At 36.0% G+C, this 21683-nt stretch overlaps 3 protein-coding genes across 5 annotated transcripts in view; 1 reads left to right on the forward strand and 2 right to left on the reverse strand.

Annotated features, from left to right (window-relative positions):
• The first annotated feature begins 222 nt into the window (after nucleotides 1-222).
• On the forward strand, nucleotides 223-1949 carry LOC113073074 (CD48 antigen-like). The gene is made up of 4 exons (XM_026245977.1): nucleotides 223-305; nucleotides 413-718; nucleotides 1319-1603; nucleotides 1718-1949. The coding sequence occupies exons 1-4, from the start codon at nucleotides 263-265 to the stop codon at nucleotides 1870-1872; spliced, it is 789 nt and encodes a 262-aa protein (XP_026101762.1). The 5' UTR covers nucleotides 223-262; the 3' UTR covers nucleotides 1873-1949.
• A 1067-nt stretch (nucleotides 1950-3016) lies between these two features.
• Nucleotides 3017-14043, reverse strand: LOC113073075 (uncharacterized). 3 transcript variants are annotated; one of them, XR_003280448.1, is made up of 6 exons: nucleotides 13882-14043; nucleotides 13258-13329; nucleotides 12730-13059; nucleotides 8553-10609; nucleotides 4294-4431; nucleotides 3651-3762 (listed from the first exon to the last, which is right to left on the reverse strand). XR_003280448.1 is itself a non-coding variant. In XM_026245978.1 (5 exons), exons 1-5 carry the CDS (start codon nucleotides 13925-13927, stop codon nucleotides 3716-3718), a joined length of 633 nt encoding a protein of 210 aa, XP_026101763.1. In that variant the 5' UTR covers nucleotides 13928-14043; the 3' UTR covers nucleotides 3651-3715. The 3 variants fall into 3 exon arrangements, 2 of the variants coding, with proteins under 2 accessions (XP_026101764.1, XP_026101763.1); XM_026245978.1 differs by lacking the exon at nucleotides 8553-10609; XM_026245979.1 differs by lacking the exons at nucleotides 4294-4431; nucleotides 8553-10609 and having other exon boundaries at nucleotides 3017-3762.
• Nucleotides 14044-19446: 5403 nt separating this feature from the next.
• Nucleotides 19447-21683, reverse strand: part of LOC113073076 (NACHT, LRR and PYD domains-containing protein 3-like) — a 28658-nt gene continuing 26421 nt past the window's right edge. Inside the window, exons 18-19 of the mRNA XM_026245981.1 lie at nucleotides 20795-20956; nucleotides 19447-20541 (exon numbers count right to left, since the gene is read on the reverse strand). Coding sequence (XP_026101766.1) covers nucleotides 20403-20541; nucleotides 20795-20956 — 301 coding nt within the window. The 3' untranslated portion in view covers nucleotides 19447-20402. The remainder of the gene's footprint in view (nucleotides 20542-20794; nucleotides 20957-21683) is intronic.

Below are 21683 nucleotides of genomic sequence, written 5' to 3' on the forward strand. Positions count from 1 at the left end.
GGAAGAGCACTGCATTCAGATCAGTTCTCTGACGGTATTACCGTAATACGCAGTTTATACGCGACCCTAGAAATAACGTGGCGGCTAGATTGACCGTGCTTTTCTACTTGGCGGCTGGCTTGACCGCAGTCGTGTTGCCGCCTGGGCGAGGTCAGGCGCGCGCACTGCACAGACTGTCAGAGTTCTGTGGGGTTTCAATGTTATGCAACATTTTAATGACCTTAATGACACACGAGTTTCAGTTTTCTGAGCCTTTACGAAAATGATTCGGACACTTGATTTGTTCTTTTTGTTGTGCCTAGTTGGTAAGTTATAAATCTTTTTATTAAAAAAAATAATAATAATAATAAAAAATAATAAATAAATCATAAAATACGAAAATTAACATTAAGGTTTAAATATTTACGTGCAGGTGTGTTTGATGTCGAGTCGCATGGAGTGTCAGTGATGGTAGGAGATTCTGTCATTCTGGACTCCAACGCTTCAGAAATAGAGCTGAGGAGTGAGATCGAGTGGAGGTTTAATGGCATTCTCATCGCTAAAGTTATTATGGGCAACCTCACCTATCATGATTATACGAGATTCAAAGACAGACTGACGCTGGACAGAAACGGATCACTCAAAATCAAAGACAGCAGAATAACAGACACTGGAGGATATGAATTGAGTATTACTAGTAATAGGGAGTCTGTCAAGAGATTCAGTGTAACTGTTTATGGTGAGTAGAGTCCTCTCCATATTCCTAATGTAAACAGCAGGCTATTATATCATTCTCTTAATGGTAATATTTCAGGATTGTTTTAATATTTGAATTTACAGATACATTTCAGATATGGTCCAAACTTACTGTTAAAACAGTTTAAAATTTTTAAAACTGTATTTCTTCTTATTATTATTTATAGAGGCATCACCTGTGCACTCTTGAATGCACATTATTGAAACCAGCCTTTTCTATTATGTATAGACTCTTAAAAATAAAGGTGTTTCATGAAGAACCATTTTGTCTAAATGGTTAAATAAAGAACCTTTAACATCTGAAGAACCTTTCTGTTTCACAAAATTTGTGACGAAATAAGGTTCTTCAGATTATAAAACCATAAGAAAGAGATGGTTCTCTTTCTCTTTATATATACAGTACTGTATATACACACTGCATATGTCGAGGCACCACTTCGTTTCCAATGTAGACAGCATAATGCTTGCATCCGGTGTAGACACTTACAAAACATGCAGTGCTGGTCAGGTCATAGTAAACACTCATGCAACATTTTTGTATCTCTTAATGTACTCAGGTTTCATCTTATTTCATGTGTTGCAGCTCCACTATCCATTCCTGTCGTTACCAGTGACATTTCACAGTGTTCATCAGGCTCAGAATGTTCACTTTTGTGTTCAGTTGTGAATGTGAGTCACGTGACTCTCTCCTGGTACAAAGGAAACAGTTTATTGTCCAGCATCAGTGTGTCTGATCTCAGCATCAGTCTCTCTCTACCTCTGGAGGTGGAATATCAGGAGAAAAACAGCTACAGCTGTGTGATCAACAATCCCATCAGCAACAAGACCAAACACGTCTGCATTACCGATCTCTGTCGTTTGTGTTCAGGTTTGTTAGCAGTTATCATTTATTTTCTGAACCAGTCTCTGGTCAGGTACATTTGTGTGATATTAATGTATATGATTTTTACCAGAGTTAGAAAATGTTGTTTCTGTGAATCAGTTCCCTCTTCAGATGAAGTCCATTATGGCGGAGGGACTGAACCTGTGATCCGATTGGTCGTCACTGCTGTGGTGGGTCTGGCTGCTGTGGCTGCGTTCATTGTGCTGGTTTATGACATCAGATCCAGAAGAGATGAACAGGAGAGACACCGATGATGGATCAATAATGAATGGATCAAAACAATAATGAAGCCTTTTCACAGACTTTGATGATGTGTTTCTAGTTAGGCTTTCAGCATTGCAAATATAGTAATTTTTTATATATTCATTTCTAAATATACATATATATATATATATATATATATATATATATATATATATATATATATATATATATATATAATGCTATATATATATATATATATATATATATATATATAATGCTATATTTTGTATTATATTACCTTAGCAGTAAATGGCAATAAAACAAATAGCCAATAAACAGTGTGCTTGTTTTTTGATAAATAATAAAAGCTTAAATATATTTGCTTTTCCACAATGATAAATAGCAGGTTATTCTTTTTTCATTTATTTATTTTATTAGTAGATCCTAAATTGAGTATGGTTTTAAGGAAAGTAATTTAAAAATAATATTTGATTTTATATATTTTTGATCCAAGTAGCTTTATTTGCATCATTAAATAAATAAACATTGCCATAGGACTGGTATCAAATTACACATTCAATTAATTGTATTATTTTCCAAAACCTTTGGTAGCATTTTATGCATGTTGCTGTTATGATTCCTGCCTCGTTTTCCCCATCTTAGTGTTTCAGGACTCTTATTTTGAAGTGTATTCTTGTTCCCATCAGTGCAGGAGTCCAGTTGCACAAGTGTTGCTGTTTTTTTACCCCTTGGTTGGTTGTACGAATTCACCACCAGTTTGACAAAACATAAAATAGATGCAAATCGTCATGATACTATTTGCTTCTTTCTTCCTTTACTGTGAGCATCTGATAATTAATAAAATGTCATTATGATTCAAAGTGAATGCTTCTGGATTTACAAAGGTTTCGTTTGAATTGAATCATAAACCAAAACAAGATAATGCTGCCCAGCCAAGTTTTTTAAATGCCACTCAGTCACACAATTCTATAACGGGGCCTGTTTAAACCTTTTTGTAATCATTAAAACGTTAATATAGTCATGATTTATGTGCATGTATAAAGTGTACATAAATGAGGTAAAAATTGTGTGTCTGCTACAGGATAATCATTCAAAGGATCAACAGTTTATTTTTATTTATTTTTTAATTTAGAGCAAACCAAAGAAGTGTATATGTACAGTACGTATTTGACAGATAACTTAACTCAACCAATCACACTGGATCACATTGGACAGAACAACACAGAGGAAAGATATAATGTATATTTGGAGCAAACAGTACATGGACACCTTGTTCTATTTAACAGGTTTGGTTATTCCAGTAATTCCAATGAAGATGAAACTTAACGCCACAGCATACATTTTTTTATTCTAGATAACTATTCATTGAAAAAGCATTCAGAGCAAATCAAACATGTAGTGTTTCTTTACAAAGTGGCATCACCAACTACTGGCCTGGCATGCATAACGCAGGAAAACATTTCTGCTTTTACTACACCGTTTTCATGTAAACATATCCCAGTCCTATCAGAAATAGAGGTCACACATCGCATTTGTTGAAATAATAATCTCACTTGTTTTTAAAGTCAGCTGGAGCACTCATAGTATGCACAGCAGATATAGCTAAAGCAGCAGGCACCACAGAATGAGGTCATGTAGTGTGAATGCATGTGTGGGCCTTACTGAGCATACAGTCAAGTACATTATACATTAATGTAGCTATACATCCATAGTTTGAAGATAATGAATGAGTTTGAATGGGAAGCATCAACTTCAACTATAGATAGATATATATTTGTTTTCTAATAAAAATTTCTTAACTCTTTTCACAGTGCTATATGGTTGATTCTCAAACTCTATTAATGTGAACTGACTATGACCTACTGCTGTTGGTCATTGTTTAGGTGCTGCCTCATATAGCACTTCAGTTGTTTCACCACCTATAATAAACAGAAAAGAATCACAAGCGTTACAAGGAGAGAGATAAATAGTTCTGATCTACATGTAATGTTAATGCTACAGCTACACAAACCCAAAGATTACAATAAAAGCTGCTAAATAAATGATACATCTTACAGTTATTTATCTTTCAAGCCACATTCATTTCATTTCCATTTATATATATATATATATATATATATATATATATATATATATATATATATATACGTCAAAGTCAAAGGAGATGTTTGAAGTGTTTTGATGTTAAAATACTTATCCCAGTTTAATATACAGAGATGACTATGAGAAATGAATGTTGATAGGTTAATTTCTGAAACTCTGGCTCTGGGACTTACGAAACTTTGACCTGTTTGTTTAAGCACTTAATGTTGAGTCAGAACAGATGGACTCAAACTGCTAATTTAGTCAAGAAATCTCTAGCTTCCCTCTATTAACCAAACATTTTTTGTCATTTGAACATGTCATGTTGACATTCAATGCCATGTTTGAATTATACTCATTTTACTTACTCTTCTTACATGGCCAACATATTTCAAACCAACCCATCTTGAGCCCAATACAGATTCCAGTTCCGATCAGGATTAAGATAACAACAATGCCTGCCAACACTGGACCAGTTGTCTCCCAATGTGAACGCGGGGGGAGCTCTGTAATAGATCAGCAAATATTCCTGCTATTGAAGACATGTGTTGACAAGAGGCAGATTGACATTTTAATTTATTCCTAATGGCTATACATGCATGAACAATAATATGAGGCATTTCATAAGACTGCAGTACCCGGTTCTATGTCTGCCAGTGATCACTAGTGAAAATCCTGCCTCATTTCAAGTACTCTAATGTCACTATTGTTGATGACTGCTGATTTGATAATAAACAACCAACTCAAAGTTGTCCTTCCTCCAGGGGGAGACTGACGCACAAAGGAATCCTTCATTGTGTCGCATTGAAATATCCTCACTTTTTTTTTTTTTTTATAAATCAACCAAAATATTTAAATGATGTAATCATTTCCTCAACCTGTTGTCATTCTAAACCTACTTTCTTCTGGCAAACAAAAATAAGATAAAATGTTCTTTTATGTTCCACAGAAGAAGAAAAGCAATGCCTATTTGGAATGACATGATGGTGAATAAATAATGACAGACATTTCATGTTTTAGGTTAAATATCCTGCAAGCTAGCAACTGTAATTTACAACTGAATAATAATAATGCTTAGAAATTTTGATCGCACTGTTGACTGTACAATTAACGGTAACACTTTAGAATAATGGTCCATTAGTTAATGTTAGTTAATTCATTAATTAACATGAACAAACAATGAACAATACATTACTGTATTTATTAATCTGTTAATGTTAGTTAATGAAAATAGTTATTCATTGTTAGTTCATGCTAATTCACAGTGCATTAAATAATGTTATCAAGCGCAACTTTTGATTTGAATAATGCATTAGTTAATGTTGAAATTAACATCAACTGAGATCATCTAGATAAACCTCTGTATGCTGATTTCCACACTCTGCTTGCCTCTTTTGATCTCAACCGAGTGTCAACTACTGCTACTCACAAATCAGGCAACCAACTGGACCTTATTTATACACAACACTGCTCTGTTGATCATGTTCTGGTTACTCCACTGCATACGTCGGACCACATCCTCCTCACTCTTAACCTCAACATGGTCCCTGACACATCACTTACCCCTCCACATGTCATCTTTAGACGTAACCTACGCACACTTTCACCCTCCCGGCTTTCTGCAATGGTTTCATCTTCACTTCCTTCCTCTAAACTGTTTGCATCTTTGGATGCTAACAGTGCTACCTTCTGCTCCACTCTTACATCTTGTTAAGACACTGTTTGCCCCTTATCTTCCGGGCCAGCCCGTAACACCCCTTCTGCCCCTTGGTTATCTGATGTTCTATGCAAACACCGTTCTAAGCTTAGAGCTTCTGAAAGGGAGTGGCGCAAGTCCAAAAATACTACTGATCTTATTGTGTATCAGTCACTCCTATCTTCTTTCTCTGCTAATGTCTCCACTGCTAAAATGACATACTACCATAACAAAATTAACAATTCGTCTAACTCTTGCATGCTTTTTAAAACATTTTCCTTACTTCTTTGTCCTCCTCCTCCCCCTCCTGCTTCATCTCTAATAGCTGACGACTTTGCAACGTTTTTCATTAATAAATTAAACACATTGGTGCACAATTTTCCACACCACAATCAGTCAAGCTCATTGTAATAATAAAATCTCCATACTCAACGGGAAGAAGGAGGCGGGAACCGGCGCACAATCAAAATGAAATTTTAATAATCACAAAATAAACAAAACAGCACATCAGCCCCTCACGGACGACTGATGCACGCAAATAAAAAGCAAAACATAAAATAAGGCCCAGGCCTGGTCCTCTCTCGCCCTTCACTATCGTCGCTCCAGTTTTATATCCTTCCATCTCCTCTGTGGGACTCGAGACCGGCGGTGGGGCGCAGGTGTCGCGGATTTCCCAATCACTCTACTGGCCTCGCTCGTTCCCACATCTCTCGGCCCCGCCCCACTCGTCACATTCATATCACCAGAAAACTTACACTCATTTACATCCTTCTCTTCACTCTCTGAGGCAGAAGTCTCAAAACTCATCCTTTCTAATCACCCTACTACTTGCCCGCTTGATCCTATTCCATTTCATCTGCTTCAAGCCATTTTTCCTTCAGTTGTACCTGCACTCACTCACATCATCAACACATCCCTCCACAATGGTGTTTTTCCCTCATCATTTAGACAGGCACTCCACTATTACTATAAATCCACTACTTTAAGAAACCCAACCTCAACCCATCTCTTTTAGAGAACTACAGACCAGTTTCCCTTCTTTCTTTCATTGCAAAAACACTTGAACGAGCTGTGTTCAACCAAGTCTCTACATTTCACACACACAACAACCTCCTTGACAGCAACTAATCTGGCTTCAGAAGTGGACATTCAACTGAGACTGCCTTGCTCTCAGTTGTTGAAGCTCTAAGACTGGCAAGAGCGGAATCCAAATCTTCAGTACTTATCCTGCTTGATCTGTCCGCTGCTTTTGACATGGTTAACCACCAGATTCTCCTATCAACCCTATTGGCAAAAGGCATCTTAGGAACCACACTTCAATGGTTTGAGTCTTACCTATCAGATAGGTCCTTTAAAGTATATTGGAGAGGTGAGGTGTCCAAGTCACAACATCTAACTACTGGGGTGCCTCAGGGCTCAGTTCTTGGACCACTTCTCTTCTCTGTCTACATGGCATCATTAGGTTCTATCATTCAGAAAAATGGCTTTTCATACCACTGCTATGCTGATGATTCTCAACTCTACCTTTCATTCCATTCTGATGATGCGATGGTAGCTATTCGCATCTCAGCTTGTCTAACAGACATTTCTTCCTGGATGATGGACCATGACCTTCAACTCAACCTTGCCAAGACAGAACTGCTTGTGATTCCAGCAAACCCATCGTTTCATCACAATTTCACCATCAAGTTAGGCACATCAACCATAACTCCTTCAAAAACAGCCAGAAGCCTTGGAGTTATGATTGATGATCAGCTGACTTTCTCAGACCACATTGCTAAAACTGTCCGATCCTGCAGATTTGCTTTATTCAACATTAAGAAGATCAAGCCCTTTCTTTCGGAACATGCTGCACAACTCCTTGTTCAAGCTCTTGTTCTATCCAGGCTGGACTATTGCAATGCGCTCCTGGCAGGTCTTCCAGCCAATTCTATCAAACCTTTACAATTAATTCAGAACGCGGCAGCAAGATTAATTTTTAATGAGCCAAAAAGAATACATGTCACACCTCTGTTTATCAATTTGCACTGGCTTCCAATAGCTGCTCGCATAAAATTCAAGGCATTGATGTTTGCCAACAAAACTACCACTGGCTCTGCACCCATTTACCTAAATTTGTTACTTCAGACTTATGTGCCCTCTAGAAGCTTGCGTTCTGCAAGTGAATGTCGCTTGATTGTGGCATTCCAAAGAAGCACAGTCACTTTTATGGAATTACCTGCCCAACTCAATCCGAGCAGCTGCGTCCTTAGCCCATCTTCAAGAATCGGCTTAAAACACATCTCTTCCATCTTTATTTGACCCTCTAACTTTAACACTCACTATTCTAATTCTATTCTTAAAAAAAAAAAAATCTAACTACCTTTCTAATCTTTTTGTATTCTATTTTATTTTCATTAATTATGCAATTGTATGTGTGTGTGTATGTGTAATGACCTCTAACACTAGCTTGCTCTATTCTTTTTTTATTCTATGTTTTCTTTTTATTTATTATATTATTTAAAATCCCATGCTACGTGTACTGTGTTAACCTAACTGAGACTTGTTATAGCACTTATTTATCATTGCTCTTTTTGTTGTTTTTGATTGCTTCCACTGTCCTCATCTGTAAGTCGCTTTGGATAAAAGCGTCTGCTAAATGAATAAATTTAAATGTAAATGTAATAAATGCTGTAGAAGGATAGTTCTTGCTTAGATCATATTAACTAAAGTAGTTAACTAACATTTACTAATGGACCATTATTCTAAAGTGTTACTCAATTAACAATAAATTTTTGTCTGCATTAATGCAAAATAAGATAAGAATCTGAGCATTTAAACCGTTCTCTATTTGGTAGGGGTTTACATAAAAAATATATAATTTGATAATTGTGGAACCCAACAGATTCATAAAAAAAAACAATACATGATAGAAAAATCTAAAGCACTCACCACTAACTGCAATATGGAATTTCTTGTGTAAGATCATGCTGCTGTTGTTGATCTCCAGATCATAGTCTCCAGAGTGTTCAGTTTGGATGTTTCTGACGGTGAGGTCTCCAGTATGATCATTCAGTTTGATCAGGTTTTTCCATCTAGCATCAGTAGTGCCATTTAATCCATTAACTTGCTCGAGACCATCGACGGTCCCGAGGTTAGTAAGTTTACATTTACTGAATGATTTTACTTTCAAAATCTTAATTAATATAGACTTACAATATGTCATATGACAGTTTAAAGGCTCAGGATTCTAATATACGTGACCGTGATATTATAACAATAATATCATTCGCATTTGTATTAGGATTTCGTATAAATACACGCAACATTTAAATAGTGAGTTCTAAACTGTTTTTGTTCAGAGACCATGACGGATAAATTCAGTCACGCAAATATCAGTGTAGTGTTCAAGATAACTATTTAAAAGAAAAAATCAGTTAGACTTTTTATTAAAAAATTCAAAATTTAAGACAAATATTGAGGTGACATTTGTTTGGATTAAGTAATATTTCTCAAGGGACAATTACATTTCTTTTTTATTTTACATCAAATTTTGCACTCTGAGGTTGTTTCAGTAATAAAACCCTATATTATTATATTTGTTTGAGTCTTACGAATAAAATAAACCCGGCCTCAGCATTTTTTCTGCAGCACTGATTGGTCGGAGATTCAAAACGCTCTAATAGTGTAACCTCCAGAAATGCCCAACCCAATCTTCACTGTGCACAGTCAGTCAATGCAACGCTAGTTCAAATTTTGATGGGTGTAAAACGACACCAATAAATGATTACAGAGAATTATGTGGATTGTTTAGATTCTTCAGTTAGCCATATGTAGATTTTTAAGAATAGAATTTCTCATTGAGAATATTAGTCTTAATTAGTCTTACTGAATGTTAACTGAAATGTTACTTGTTCAGTAATTTACCTTTTATTAGGCCACTGGCATCATAAAAAAAAAGTAAATTCTACTAACTGTATTCGAACAGGTTTTCTCAAGCACCCCCCTCATCTTCCATTGGTTACTTAAACATTAAGTCCTGCACTAACCTCACTCCAATGGCTAAGTCAATGTTGCTCTGTCAAGCTGATTGTGATGCTCAAACAGGTTTTGAAAACAGCGCAATGTCATTTTCTTTTCCAGATATTCCTTTTTCAGTAATATCTACAAACGTCTCACTTAGACATGACCCTGCCTATTAAACTGGGAGATAAAAAAAAGACAATTTAACACTGAGAACACATCACTTTTAATTCGTAAAGTCTATGTGAAACTAAATTTGCAACCCATTTTATTGCAACTGATTTTTATCCAATATGGTGCATTGCTAAGTGAAATAGTACATCCAATGAGGAACCAATGGGACCCAGCCTGATTTTATACATCAGAATGGATTAGATGGTAAAAAGTGGGTGTTCCTTTTCAGAATTGGAGCCTGATTTGAATGTGAGTTACAGCTATTCTTAAAACACTTGTATTAAGTGCTCTTTTTAAAAGTAGCATTCTTCAAGAAGAAAAGCTCAGATGAACCTAATTTTCAGTGGCTCCGTCTTCTAATTTGATATATAACGTGGTCAGTATTGTGGCTTTGGCTTCATTGCTTTTAAAGTTGCTCCGACACATTTCCATTTATTTACTCCTAAATCCCTTTCATGGAAATAATTTAATTATTACTTGTCAAAATATTTAAACTTCTCTTAATTTATGTCTACACTGCAATAATAATTTCGGATACTTGAGCAACGAACTCTTAACTAGTATCTTTCTAAAGAGCCCTCAGTTATGTCTGTAGTCCAGAGGGTTCATGAACTGTGACGGTTTTAGTTTGTGTAGGCCAGGTTTATGTTTGAGCTCAACTAGTGAGGGCGACAGTTAAATGGTTAAGTGAGCAATGAGAGTGCCTTGGCCTCCAAACTTCCACACAATCTGATCACCTCCTTGTATTTTAATAACACCAGTGTTTAGAGTGACCGAATCTCCCTCCATCAGTGACACTGACTGCACATCATCTGTCACAGCAACAAACACATGAACAATTTTAGGAAAGAGTTAAACATCACCATACTGTGCGGCTGGATTGCATTGAGTCTATTAACTCTCTCGCCCCACCTATTCATCTTTTGGACTGGCTTTTCATAAATATGTAATATTAACTGAACTGAAAATTGTTATAAAATCCATCTCTGAAATCTTATTTAGTATGCATTTAGCTTTAAACTTCTGTTCTACCTGATAATATTATTTGTATGACATTTTTTTCTATTGCAAGTTTTGCTCAGAATAAGCAGACTGTACACTGTCTTTTCCATGTGCCGTTTTTATTTTTAACTATTTATTTTACAGATGAAAAATCCAAATCAATCTCTAAAAGGTGACACCTGATCAATTTTCAGTACATAAACTGTTCTCAAGCAATTAAAAGTGCACTAAGCGATTTCTGAGAAACACTGAATATGGTCTTGACCGCCTGCCTGGTCTCACGGCAGGTGGCTAATTGGTATGAATTTGTATGACCTCATTTGTATAAATTCATATGATTTGTGCTAAATCAGACGTATTTCACGAGTTGCACAATTCGTATGAATTTGTACGAATGACGTACACCTAACCCCGCGCCTAAACTTACCAGTCACTGGGGTCTAGACAAAGCGTACGAGTGAGTTTGTATGAATTTGTACGAATTAGCCACCTCGTAAAATATGTACGAATTGGTCGTGAGATAGCGTCGAGTCTTGAATGAATGGAATCAAATAATTAATTAACACCTTCGTTCCACCTTCCCCAAAACACATAATGAGAGTGTGAATGTCTCTTCAATTTGAATTGACTCAAAACTGTTCTGTTACTATTGAAAACCAGTGTTGGGAAGTAACTAGTTACAGTAATAATTGTACTTTTTGTAGTAACTGGTAGAGTAACTTATAACTAATACGATTTCAGTTACCATCCCTAAAAAAGCTCTTTACTTAGTTACTTATGCCTCAACCCCTACTGATTTGAAGTCCAACAATCCAATAATTCCTTGATTATTTGCATAATTTGAATGATTTGACAGGCTCATGAATCCGCCAGTGCAGCAGGCAAGCTTAGGATGTGGAAAGTCTTACATTCAGGGGATGGGAATATTGCAATTACTTTGATTTTGTTCAATAAAAGATAGTTATGGCAATGCATGGCTGGCAAGGCATGGCTTGCCCAGCCACATCTCTGTCTCCCTGATATCTCCCTGATATAAATTGTTTTAGAAAACAAAAAATTTAATATATACTTATGTTATGTCTTTAGGTATAAATGAACCATGAAATATAATCGTAAATGGTTATCAAAGAAATTATAGCTAAAATTAGCTTCAAGCTACACAATTAAAATGAGAATAATACAAGAGAATACAGCACTTTTATTTAAACGTGACTATTAATCACTATCAATTGAGCGTTTGTAATAACATCTTCTAAAATGTTGCTAACAACATATTTCTGCCTCATCATTTGGCCAAATGGCCTTCCAGCTCTTGTCTCCCTTTATTGCTGTAAACCTTTCCAATATTAATGCGCTCCCTAAAGATTTTGCCTGATCAAAAGCCTTCTTTTTCCGGTGATATTCTCCTGATCTTTTCTCTTTTGTAATGTCTCTCAGCCCTCTCTCGATCTACAGTCTTTCTTAAAATCTCTAGGACTGCCCGTGACTAAAAAGGTTCCTAGTCGACCATTAGTTATTAATTTATGCTAGTACTTACTTGGTCAGGGGTGAAGTATTAAACCATAATAAGGAGCATTTAAAATATAAATAAAGCTCTCAGTGAACGCATAAACCTGATTATAGAGAGACCACATCACTTCACATAAACTTTCTGAGATCAGAACACAAACAAATTGGGCTAAATAATCTATAAATAATAATCTATAAATAATCTATAATGGAAATAACAGAGAAATAAACAAGTTTGCTCAAGTTGTCGGGGAGAAGTAAGCTTGCGTCTTGCTCACAATTTACACAACCACTGCTGATTGGCTACAAGTGTTTTGGGGTTCGGTCCAATCCACTTTCAACACTGTTTCTCTGAAATCACATACTGCACTTTGAATCTAGGTAATTATCAGTTTACAGTTATTATAAGACAGTTACTCACCACGGACAGTAACACTGAATTTCTTCGAGATCTCAGTTGTGCTCTTGATCTTTAGTTGATAAAGTCCAGTGTGTTCAGTTCTGATGTTTTTGATGATCAGAGATCCAGTCTGTCTGACCAGCTCCAGTCGGTCTCTGAATCTCTCATTATCATTGGCAGAGAAAATTGCAGCCGCTTCGTTCATTTTAGCTATAATAGAGTTATCATCTCCAAACATCCACAGTATGGTATCATCTCGCTTTATTACAGTAATGTTAGTGTCTAAAACGACAGAATCTCCCTCCATCACGACCACCGTCTTCACTCCATCTGCCACAGCAACAAACACATCTGTAGAACAAACATGAGAAGCATTGCAAAGAGAAATTTTAAGATTTGTGCCATCTATTATTATTGTGTAGTTTTTGTAAACACAAATTTACTGTGTAACTAAATTTCAACCATAGTCCCTGCATGGAAGGCACAAATAGGCCTAGGCCTATACTAGGCCCTATCCATTATAACTAGTAAAGGGAACAGAAAACATACTCATTCCAGAATATTGCTCTATCCTTGCCATGTTGTGTTCATCATTGGTTTTGACATGGCCAGATGGAGAAACTGGAAAACACACAAAATATATATATATATATTTAGACACACACACACACACACACACGCACACGCACACGCACACGCACACGCACACACACACACACGTCTCAAACTTGAATAGGCTATTTTTTTCATATTAATCTCATACAAATAAACTGTAAACTGTGCACATGTGTGTCTAGTAAAAAAGAGTGCTAATGAAAAAAAACCTACACGACGACCAGAGTGAATTACATTTATTTATTACACAGCTTTTATCCACGAATGACACGCAGATTATTACAGGCGGTCAGCGCCCTCTAGTGTCTCTGATCACCAAACACATACAGTACATACACAACTACCTTACCCTCGAAATACATTCGCATTGGTTTGCTCGAGTGTGATTTATCACAACAACGTCCATTTGAAGTAATACACGTTTGTATGTATTAAAACACTGGAGATATTGACGTTAGAAGATATCAGCGCGTGCTCATTTCCTGTTTCTGGCTTATATTGAAACCGAAAGTGTTGAATATGAATAAAAATAGGCGAATACAAATCAAGGGGACTTACCGTCCAGGAGTAATAAAATCCAACAAATGAAGGAAAGGTTCCTCATAATTATATGTCGTTTCTGACCGCATCTAAACTGAATGAGAACCGTGATTCATCAGTATTCTAAGAACGGACTCGTAGCGAACAGTCCAAGTCACGTGATTTCCGCGAAAGAGGACGCGTTACGTCATACCATTCCGAAGTGTTTCTACGTGAACCTAGACTGGGTCAAAAAGTTCGTGGCATAAAATAGTCTTTTTATTTGGGTTTGTGATAATTTTGGGGGGCTTACTTCTGAAATGAAGTTTAATAGATTTTAAAAATTGTTGAGTGTCCAGGGGCCAGTAAATAATGACCTAGTAAGAAAAATTTTGTTATTTTATGCTATGTTTATTCACCAGCAATAGCCATCATTAGCTATTCTAGAGAAGCCACATGTGAGCCCTACATTTATCAAAAACAGTGTTAAATATATTTACATATACATATTACAGCACATATTTAAGAACAGTTCTTAAGTTATAAAATTGCCCATGAGAATGTAAAAAACAAATAATTAAAAACATATTTAATTGAAATAATAAATTATATTTGATTCTTGAAAACTGGGTGGTTGTGTTGATGGCTAATAGTTGTTTTTAAAGGGTCTTTCTCAGGATGTAGACTACTTACTGTATCAGAAAAGTAAGTACTCTGTCTACACAAACCGAGAGCCCATAGACACGTTTGTCATATTTATAAAAAAAAACATTTGTCATTGTACAATGTGGCTAAAATTATTTTCAAGATTTGAAAGTATCCATCACAGTTTATTTGTAATTTGTGCTCTTGTTCAACACTTTGACATTTGTTTGTTCTTAATTAAATATTGTTTCAAATACCACAGGAGTCTTTTTAACTGTCAGTTTATTTCCTTTATTCTCTCTTTCCAGCTCTCCCACCCATTACTGTTTTTATCACTTCTCAAAATCCTTTATAATCATCTTCTGATAGCTCACAGAAAATAAGAACCCTGTCACCATTCAGTTACCCTCATGTAATTTTAACTTTCTTCCTTTCTTTTGTCTCTGGGACATAAAACATGTTATTTTAAAGACTGTCGACAAGTGGTTTTAGTGGTACCTCAGCACAGTTGTACAACTCTCATGAGAACCACAGAATAAAAATAAGAACTGACAACTCCCTTTCTATGAAACATAACATTTGATTATATGATTTAAAAAAAATATATATGTATATATATATGTATATATATATTATTGTCTGGAAGCTGGGCTAAATGAGTAACACAGGTCAGACCCTCAGTCACCTCTCAGATACCACATACAGACATTGTTTGTAACATAAATACTGGAATAGATGCACTAGTTAAAAAAAAAAAAAAAAAAACTACTATTTTGTTCATTATATGGTAAAAGAGGAGGAGATTTGAAATCCACCCATTCACTGTATATTTACAATGTGCCAATGTATTACATTCGAAGGGGCAAAAGAGATGATTAAAATAGATAAATAAAAAAGTCTATCAGTGAAAGCAAACGCATAAAATTAAAATAAGGAGTAAATGAGGTCCATTCGCACATCAATTATCAAAGCTTTACTGTATTACATACAGAGTATAATGTAACAAACACAATGAAATTTACTTAGATGGGTTTTTTTTCAATATTGTTTATAAGACAATACTGTATGTGCATTATCAGACAGATGGACATCGGAGAAATTCCCTAGATCTTTTGACATATAAGTGGTCATAAAACATACTGTGAGTTTCAGAACTCAAAACTTTTTTGTGAGTCTAAAAACAGATGTTTAAGCCAACCTGCCAAAATGACCGGTTGTTTGGAATGCGTCACTTTATGATGTACTAGTGCGGCTAAAGAAGCCACAGAAGAAGATCAACTTCTGCATCACTGCCTGTTTAGCCCTGCTCACCGTTCTGCACATGAAGTGGGTAAGTAATGAAAGAGTCAAAGGCATGTTTACACAGAAATTAAATGATAAAGATTGCTCTGAAGGCAAGACGTTGTGCAGTGCCAAGTTCTGAAAAAAAAAAAAAAAAACTTTGCATTGCCTTCCTTCTGATCCAAACATTAGGAAAGAGTGGAAGTTTTAGCGTCTTTATTTCTAATGAAGATCCAGTCTGCATCAGTATTAACTTTGTCCTTTGTTCACCTTAAAGGGGTCATGACATGATAAATCAAATTTGCCTTGAATAAAAACAGGCTACTCTAATCCAAATATAAATCATATGCATATATCACATTCCCACTTATTTCACCAAATAGGCTAACTGTTACGGAGGATGTGCTAAAACGTATGTGCAAGTATTTGGAAGGCAACGGCAGCCAGTTTTGTGTCTTCATTTTCCAGGTCTTTCCTAAGTTACTGTCTTAGGAATGACTGTCTTAGGATGACAGGGGAGATGACAAACTCTTGAAGATGTGGAACGCTGCCTTCAGAGAGATGAGGTGGGTCTGAGGACAGCCAGGGCCACCCTGTCCCGCGGCATCAGAAAGGCTAAGAGACAGTACTCCAGGAGGTTAGCCCATCAATTCAGTGACAGCAGAGACACTCAAAGACCGTGGCAGGGGATACAGACCATTGTGGACTACAAGCCCCCACCACAGACCTGTGACTGCAACATCTCCCTGCTGAATGAGCTGAACACCTTCTACGCTCGCTTTGAGGCACAAAACAGCACAACTGCACAGAAGACTCCACCTCCTCCCGGCGACCACGTGATGAAGCTGACCCCACTCCGAGTCCTGACAATAATTCCTGGGTGTGTAATGAGAGACTGTGCAGCGGAACTGACTTATGTCTTCACAGACATTTTCAACATCTCACTAAGTCAGGCTGTTGTCCCCACATGCTTCAAAGCCACCACCATAATTCCAGTCCGGAAGATGCCGTCTCCATCCAACTTCAAAGACTACCATCCTGTTTCACTTACTCCTATTATCATGAAGTGCTTTCAATTGCTAGTCGTGCATGAACCACATCCTGCCGCAAGTCATTTCAATGCATGTTGAGGGCAGCTGAGAAAATCATTGGTGTCTCTCTCCCCTCCATCCAGGACTTTTGTGGATCCAGTCTCACCCACAAAGCCTTCTGCATCGCAGATGATCCCACACACCAGCCACACAGCTGCTTTCAGGGAGGAGACTGCAGATGCTCCAGGCCAGAACCAGCCGACTGAAGGACTGCTTCATTCATCAGGTTGTCAGGAAGCTGAACTCCCTCCGGACATTGTCGAACAATTGACAATAAAGCTTTGAGTTCTGGTGAACTCATTTCACCAGTAGAGGTCAGTATCACCTCAGGTCTGGTCATCGATTACAGCTCATTCAGGTTAAGATAAAGAGATGGGAATATTAATTGAGCCTTGTACAACATTTCCCCTATACTTCCGGATTTTCTCTTCTGATGCTCTATATTTACTTGTTTCCTATGTTGGATTAATATTGCTATGGATATTGATATGCTAATTCTCCATGTAGTCTTTTTCATATCCTCAGAAGCTACTATATATTGAGTCTATGATACTGGATAGAACAGTTAATAGTTTAGACAGACAAAAACACGACAAAACCAGACACCTCATTCAATCTCAGTTATGTATGAGGTAAAATATATTTAATTAGGCATTTAAAAGATTGAAAACATAGAATGCCCCAAAAAGAATCAATATATAGATATAATCATATATATATATATATATATATATATATATATATATATATATATATATATATATATATATATATATGTGTGTGTGTGTGTAAACAGTTGAGACAAACCTTTCTCGATTTAAAAGAGAGAGAAAAAATAAATATCAGATACATGTCTCACTTAAAAGTGTTAAGGCCCTGATATACTTTAAGTTAAATTGACGAAAAACTAACAAACATGATGTGATTTTGAAACATTCTGATCAGCTATGAGTAAAAACAAGACCACACTGCTGCTGATTATTGAAGTTGTACTTACGATCAAAAGTCTGTTTCCTGAAATTGAAGATCTGGTGTTTTTCAAATGTCACAGCTGCAGTAAATATCTTCCCAAATTCAAAGCACATGTGATCCTCTTTTCTGGTGAATTTTTAAGATACACAGCTGACTAAAACTCTTTCCACATGTAAGACTTCTCCTTTTTGTGAACATGCATGTAGATTTGTACCTCTTTGTTCACAGTTAAACAGTCTTTCTCCAGAGTGAGAATGCATATGTAATTTAAGAGTGTATGCATGTGTAAAACTCTTCCAGCACTGATCACATAAGTATGGTTCCTCTCCAGTGTGGATTTTCAGGTGATCATTAAAGCTTCCTTTTTGTGTAAAACATTTACCGCATTGATCACATTTGTAATGCTTCTCTCCAGTGTGGGTCCTCACGTGTATTTTCAGAGTCCCAGTCTGACTGAATCTCTTGTCACAGTGTGAACACTTGTAAGGTTTTTCTCCAGTGTGAACTCTCTGGTGCCCTTTCAATGCATCAGATCTAGTAAAGCTCCTGCCACAATCAAAGCAAACGTGATCCTTCACACCGTTGTGTCTTTTTTTATTTTAAAGAGGTCATATGATGTTTCTAAAAAGAACATTGTTTTGTGTAATGAAATGTGTTCATGCAGTTTAAGGTTTAAAAAACACATTATTTTCCACATACTGTACATTATTGTTTCTCCTCTATGCCCCTGCCTTTCTGAAACACGTCATTTTTTAGAAAGCTCATCAGTCTGAAAAGCAAGGTGTGGTCTGATTGGCCATCTATCCAGTGCATTGTGAATGCCTCAAGCAAGTGACCAAAATGTTACGCCCTTTACTATACTGTGATGCATGTCCTGGTCAAAACACCAACGTGACAAGACAATAACAATAAAACCAACTGCAAACAAGGTATTTTTTGTTCATTGTTCCAAACATCCCTACTCCCTAAATCTGTTGAAGTTTACCTCACTTTGGAACATTAAATCACAGATTTGCATTGCACTGCGTCTCCACAAATGGATAAGTGTGACACCATATACCTCTAAATAAATTAAGAGTTTGGTTCCAAAATGAGATAATTGCCATTTATACACACACACACACACACACACATATATATAATATAAAAGTAAAAAGTAGATGAGGAAAACTAGGATGCCGGTTGTATTCAAAGTGCCGCCATTACTGTCTAAAGCGCATGGTGCACTGTGATTGGCTGTTATTGTTTACAGTGTGTGGAATGGTGCGCTGTGATTGAATGAGTGGATATAATAAATGTATTCTTGTGAAAACTCTGCGATCAGCACTCAAGGAGGAAAATTTGATGCACCATATTCCCCTTGTAAACTTAATTTCTGCTTAATGAATATAGAGAGATTATACTATAGCAATATAAACATGCACCAATAATAATAATAATAATAATAATAATAATAATAACATTTAAAAGTAAAAGAGAAACTTTTAATGCATAACTTAACACATACTCCTAATTTTCTATGGTTTGGCCAAACACCACTATTAAATAAAGTGCATTCCTCCAGGCATTGCATTCAGTTTGTAGGATCAGGAAAGAAGAGACAATGGGTCTGGGGTGGAGGTTAATAGTCTTTTATTAATGTCACTTATCTTCAGTTGTCAGATGAGAAGTGGTGTAGAACACAGAAATCACTGCTACATATATCTCCCTCTCTGTTTGCTCAAGCATTAGCATACTTCCCAGTTCCTGGTAGCAACATGTACTTGTTGATCAGTTCTTATCAGAAACATAGGAGGTAGTTCAGCCTTGCATATAAAACTATTACACAGTATGAAAAGACTAAAGTATGAATATAAAAGTATATATGACTCTACATTTACAATACGCAAATACATAATATAGTACAAAAAGCAAGATGATAACTGTTAAGTAGAAAGCATTATAGACTGCTGACTGTGAAAGCAACAACTTCAAATATGGGGATTTTGGGTATATAAATGCTGTCAACTGGCAATACTAAAGATTACTTATTCTGGGTTGATGTAGAGAACTGACTCCATCTTATATCAAAGCATTGTCTTATGTACAGAAAAAGGCTATTTGCTCATGATGAGACAGAAGGATACATAACAAATTTAAATAAATATATTTTGTATATAAAATGTAAGAAAATAAATTGCAATACAAATGTAAAGATTAAAAATAACATTTTGATAGGACTCGTATATGTAGCCCACAATAATTAAATGCAATCTTAGACTATCAGTTTGTATCATTATGGACGAGTTTAATCCAAACATCATTATGATGTAGACCTTAAACTGAATACTACATTAACAATAAGCATTTAACATTACTCACATGCTTCTATTAATACTGCATTATTTAATTTTAAGGTCTGAGAATTTTCCACCTGTAAACTCGATTTGTTAAGCAGCTATTTGAAGTTGTAGTAGCTGTAAGTTTGGCATTTCAGAATTTCTTAATTGCGGTTTAGCAATGTCTCTGCAAAATTACTACCACACATACTGATTTCTTACAGTACTAAATGGAGAACCTGCTGAGAATTCCTCATCCAACAGTGACCTTTTCTTTTTCTGTTGATTCCACAGGATCCTCCTGAGCTTTAGTCAAGGATGTTAACCACCCACCAAAACTACCAATGTAGTTCACACCAGCTCTCCAGCTGAGCAAATGCTCTTTCTCCAGACTGTGAAGAGGAACCAGAAGAGAACAAAGGTGTCGAGTAGAACAAGTTTGAAATAGTTACTATATTTTGTTTACTTTGAGTGCAAAGTAGACTTTAAAAAAATATTACATTTCTGTAATCAGTTTGGTTACTGATTTTAAACTATTTGACACACATTTTAAAACAATATTTGTTTGACATATAATAGATTTAAAGCAATTTACATGATGCTTGTTTGTGTAACTGTGACTGCAATAAAAGGATGTTTACTCACTTCAATTCACAGTTTGAGTCTCGTAGCACATCAATGATCTGCTGTTTTGAGCCTCCTATTTTATTATTACTCAGATCAAGCTCTTTTAGAAACTGCAGTGCTTTTGTTTCAGCCAAAGTCTGAGCCAAACAATCAACATCTGTAATGCCGCAGTCATTTAGACTAGAAAGACAAACAGAGGAAGAGAAATTATTTTTACTTTCACCCCGAGTGTTGAACACCCAGTTACTGATGTGCACTTGCACTGTTGTTTCAGCAATGCAAGTGTTACTCCCTGTCAGTCAACCACTGACAATGCAGTTCATTTTCAAACCATAGATGGTGATCACTGGACAGCAGTTTCCTTGAAAACCCGCATAAACAAAATAGACTGTACTTTCTGTTTCTTCACATAGAAGAATGGAAGTCAAACAGTGTTTTCAAACAGGCATTTAGCTTTTTTTAGTCTCTATAATGTTTACAGAACAACACTAAATACTTAAATATGTAGTATTTATTTTCAAACATTTATTTTTACTTAAGCATTCACATTTCACACTAAAACATGAAAATATATTTTATATTATTTAACAACATAGCTGTGTACTTTTGCACTTTAATCTGTTTGAAACATTTGATTAATCCACTATTTTGTGTACTGTTACATTGTATTTCAAAATCACTTATGTTTAAAAAATGTTGTTTACATATTGTTGATTTGATATTTAATCTTTAGACAAAATATAAAAGATAAAACTTTGTGTACTATGTGTTTTATGTTTTGTATGTTTTATGTTCACGCCTTGCCCCGGTTCCTTTTTTCCCAGACGTGCATGTGGAGATGATGAAGTCGTGGACGGACCCTTTTTTTCATCCAGAAGCCGCTCGTCTGCTTCTTTCATTCTCACTA

Source organism: Carassius auratus, unplaced genomic scaffold (genome assembly GCF_003368295.1).
Source record: "Carassius auratus strain Wakin unplaced genomic scaffold, ASM336829v1 scaf_tig00011304, whole genome shotgun sequence".
Lineage (NCBI taxonomy): Eukaryota > Metazoa > Chordata > Actinopteri > Cypriniformes > Cyprinidae > Carassius > Carassius auratus.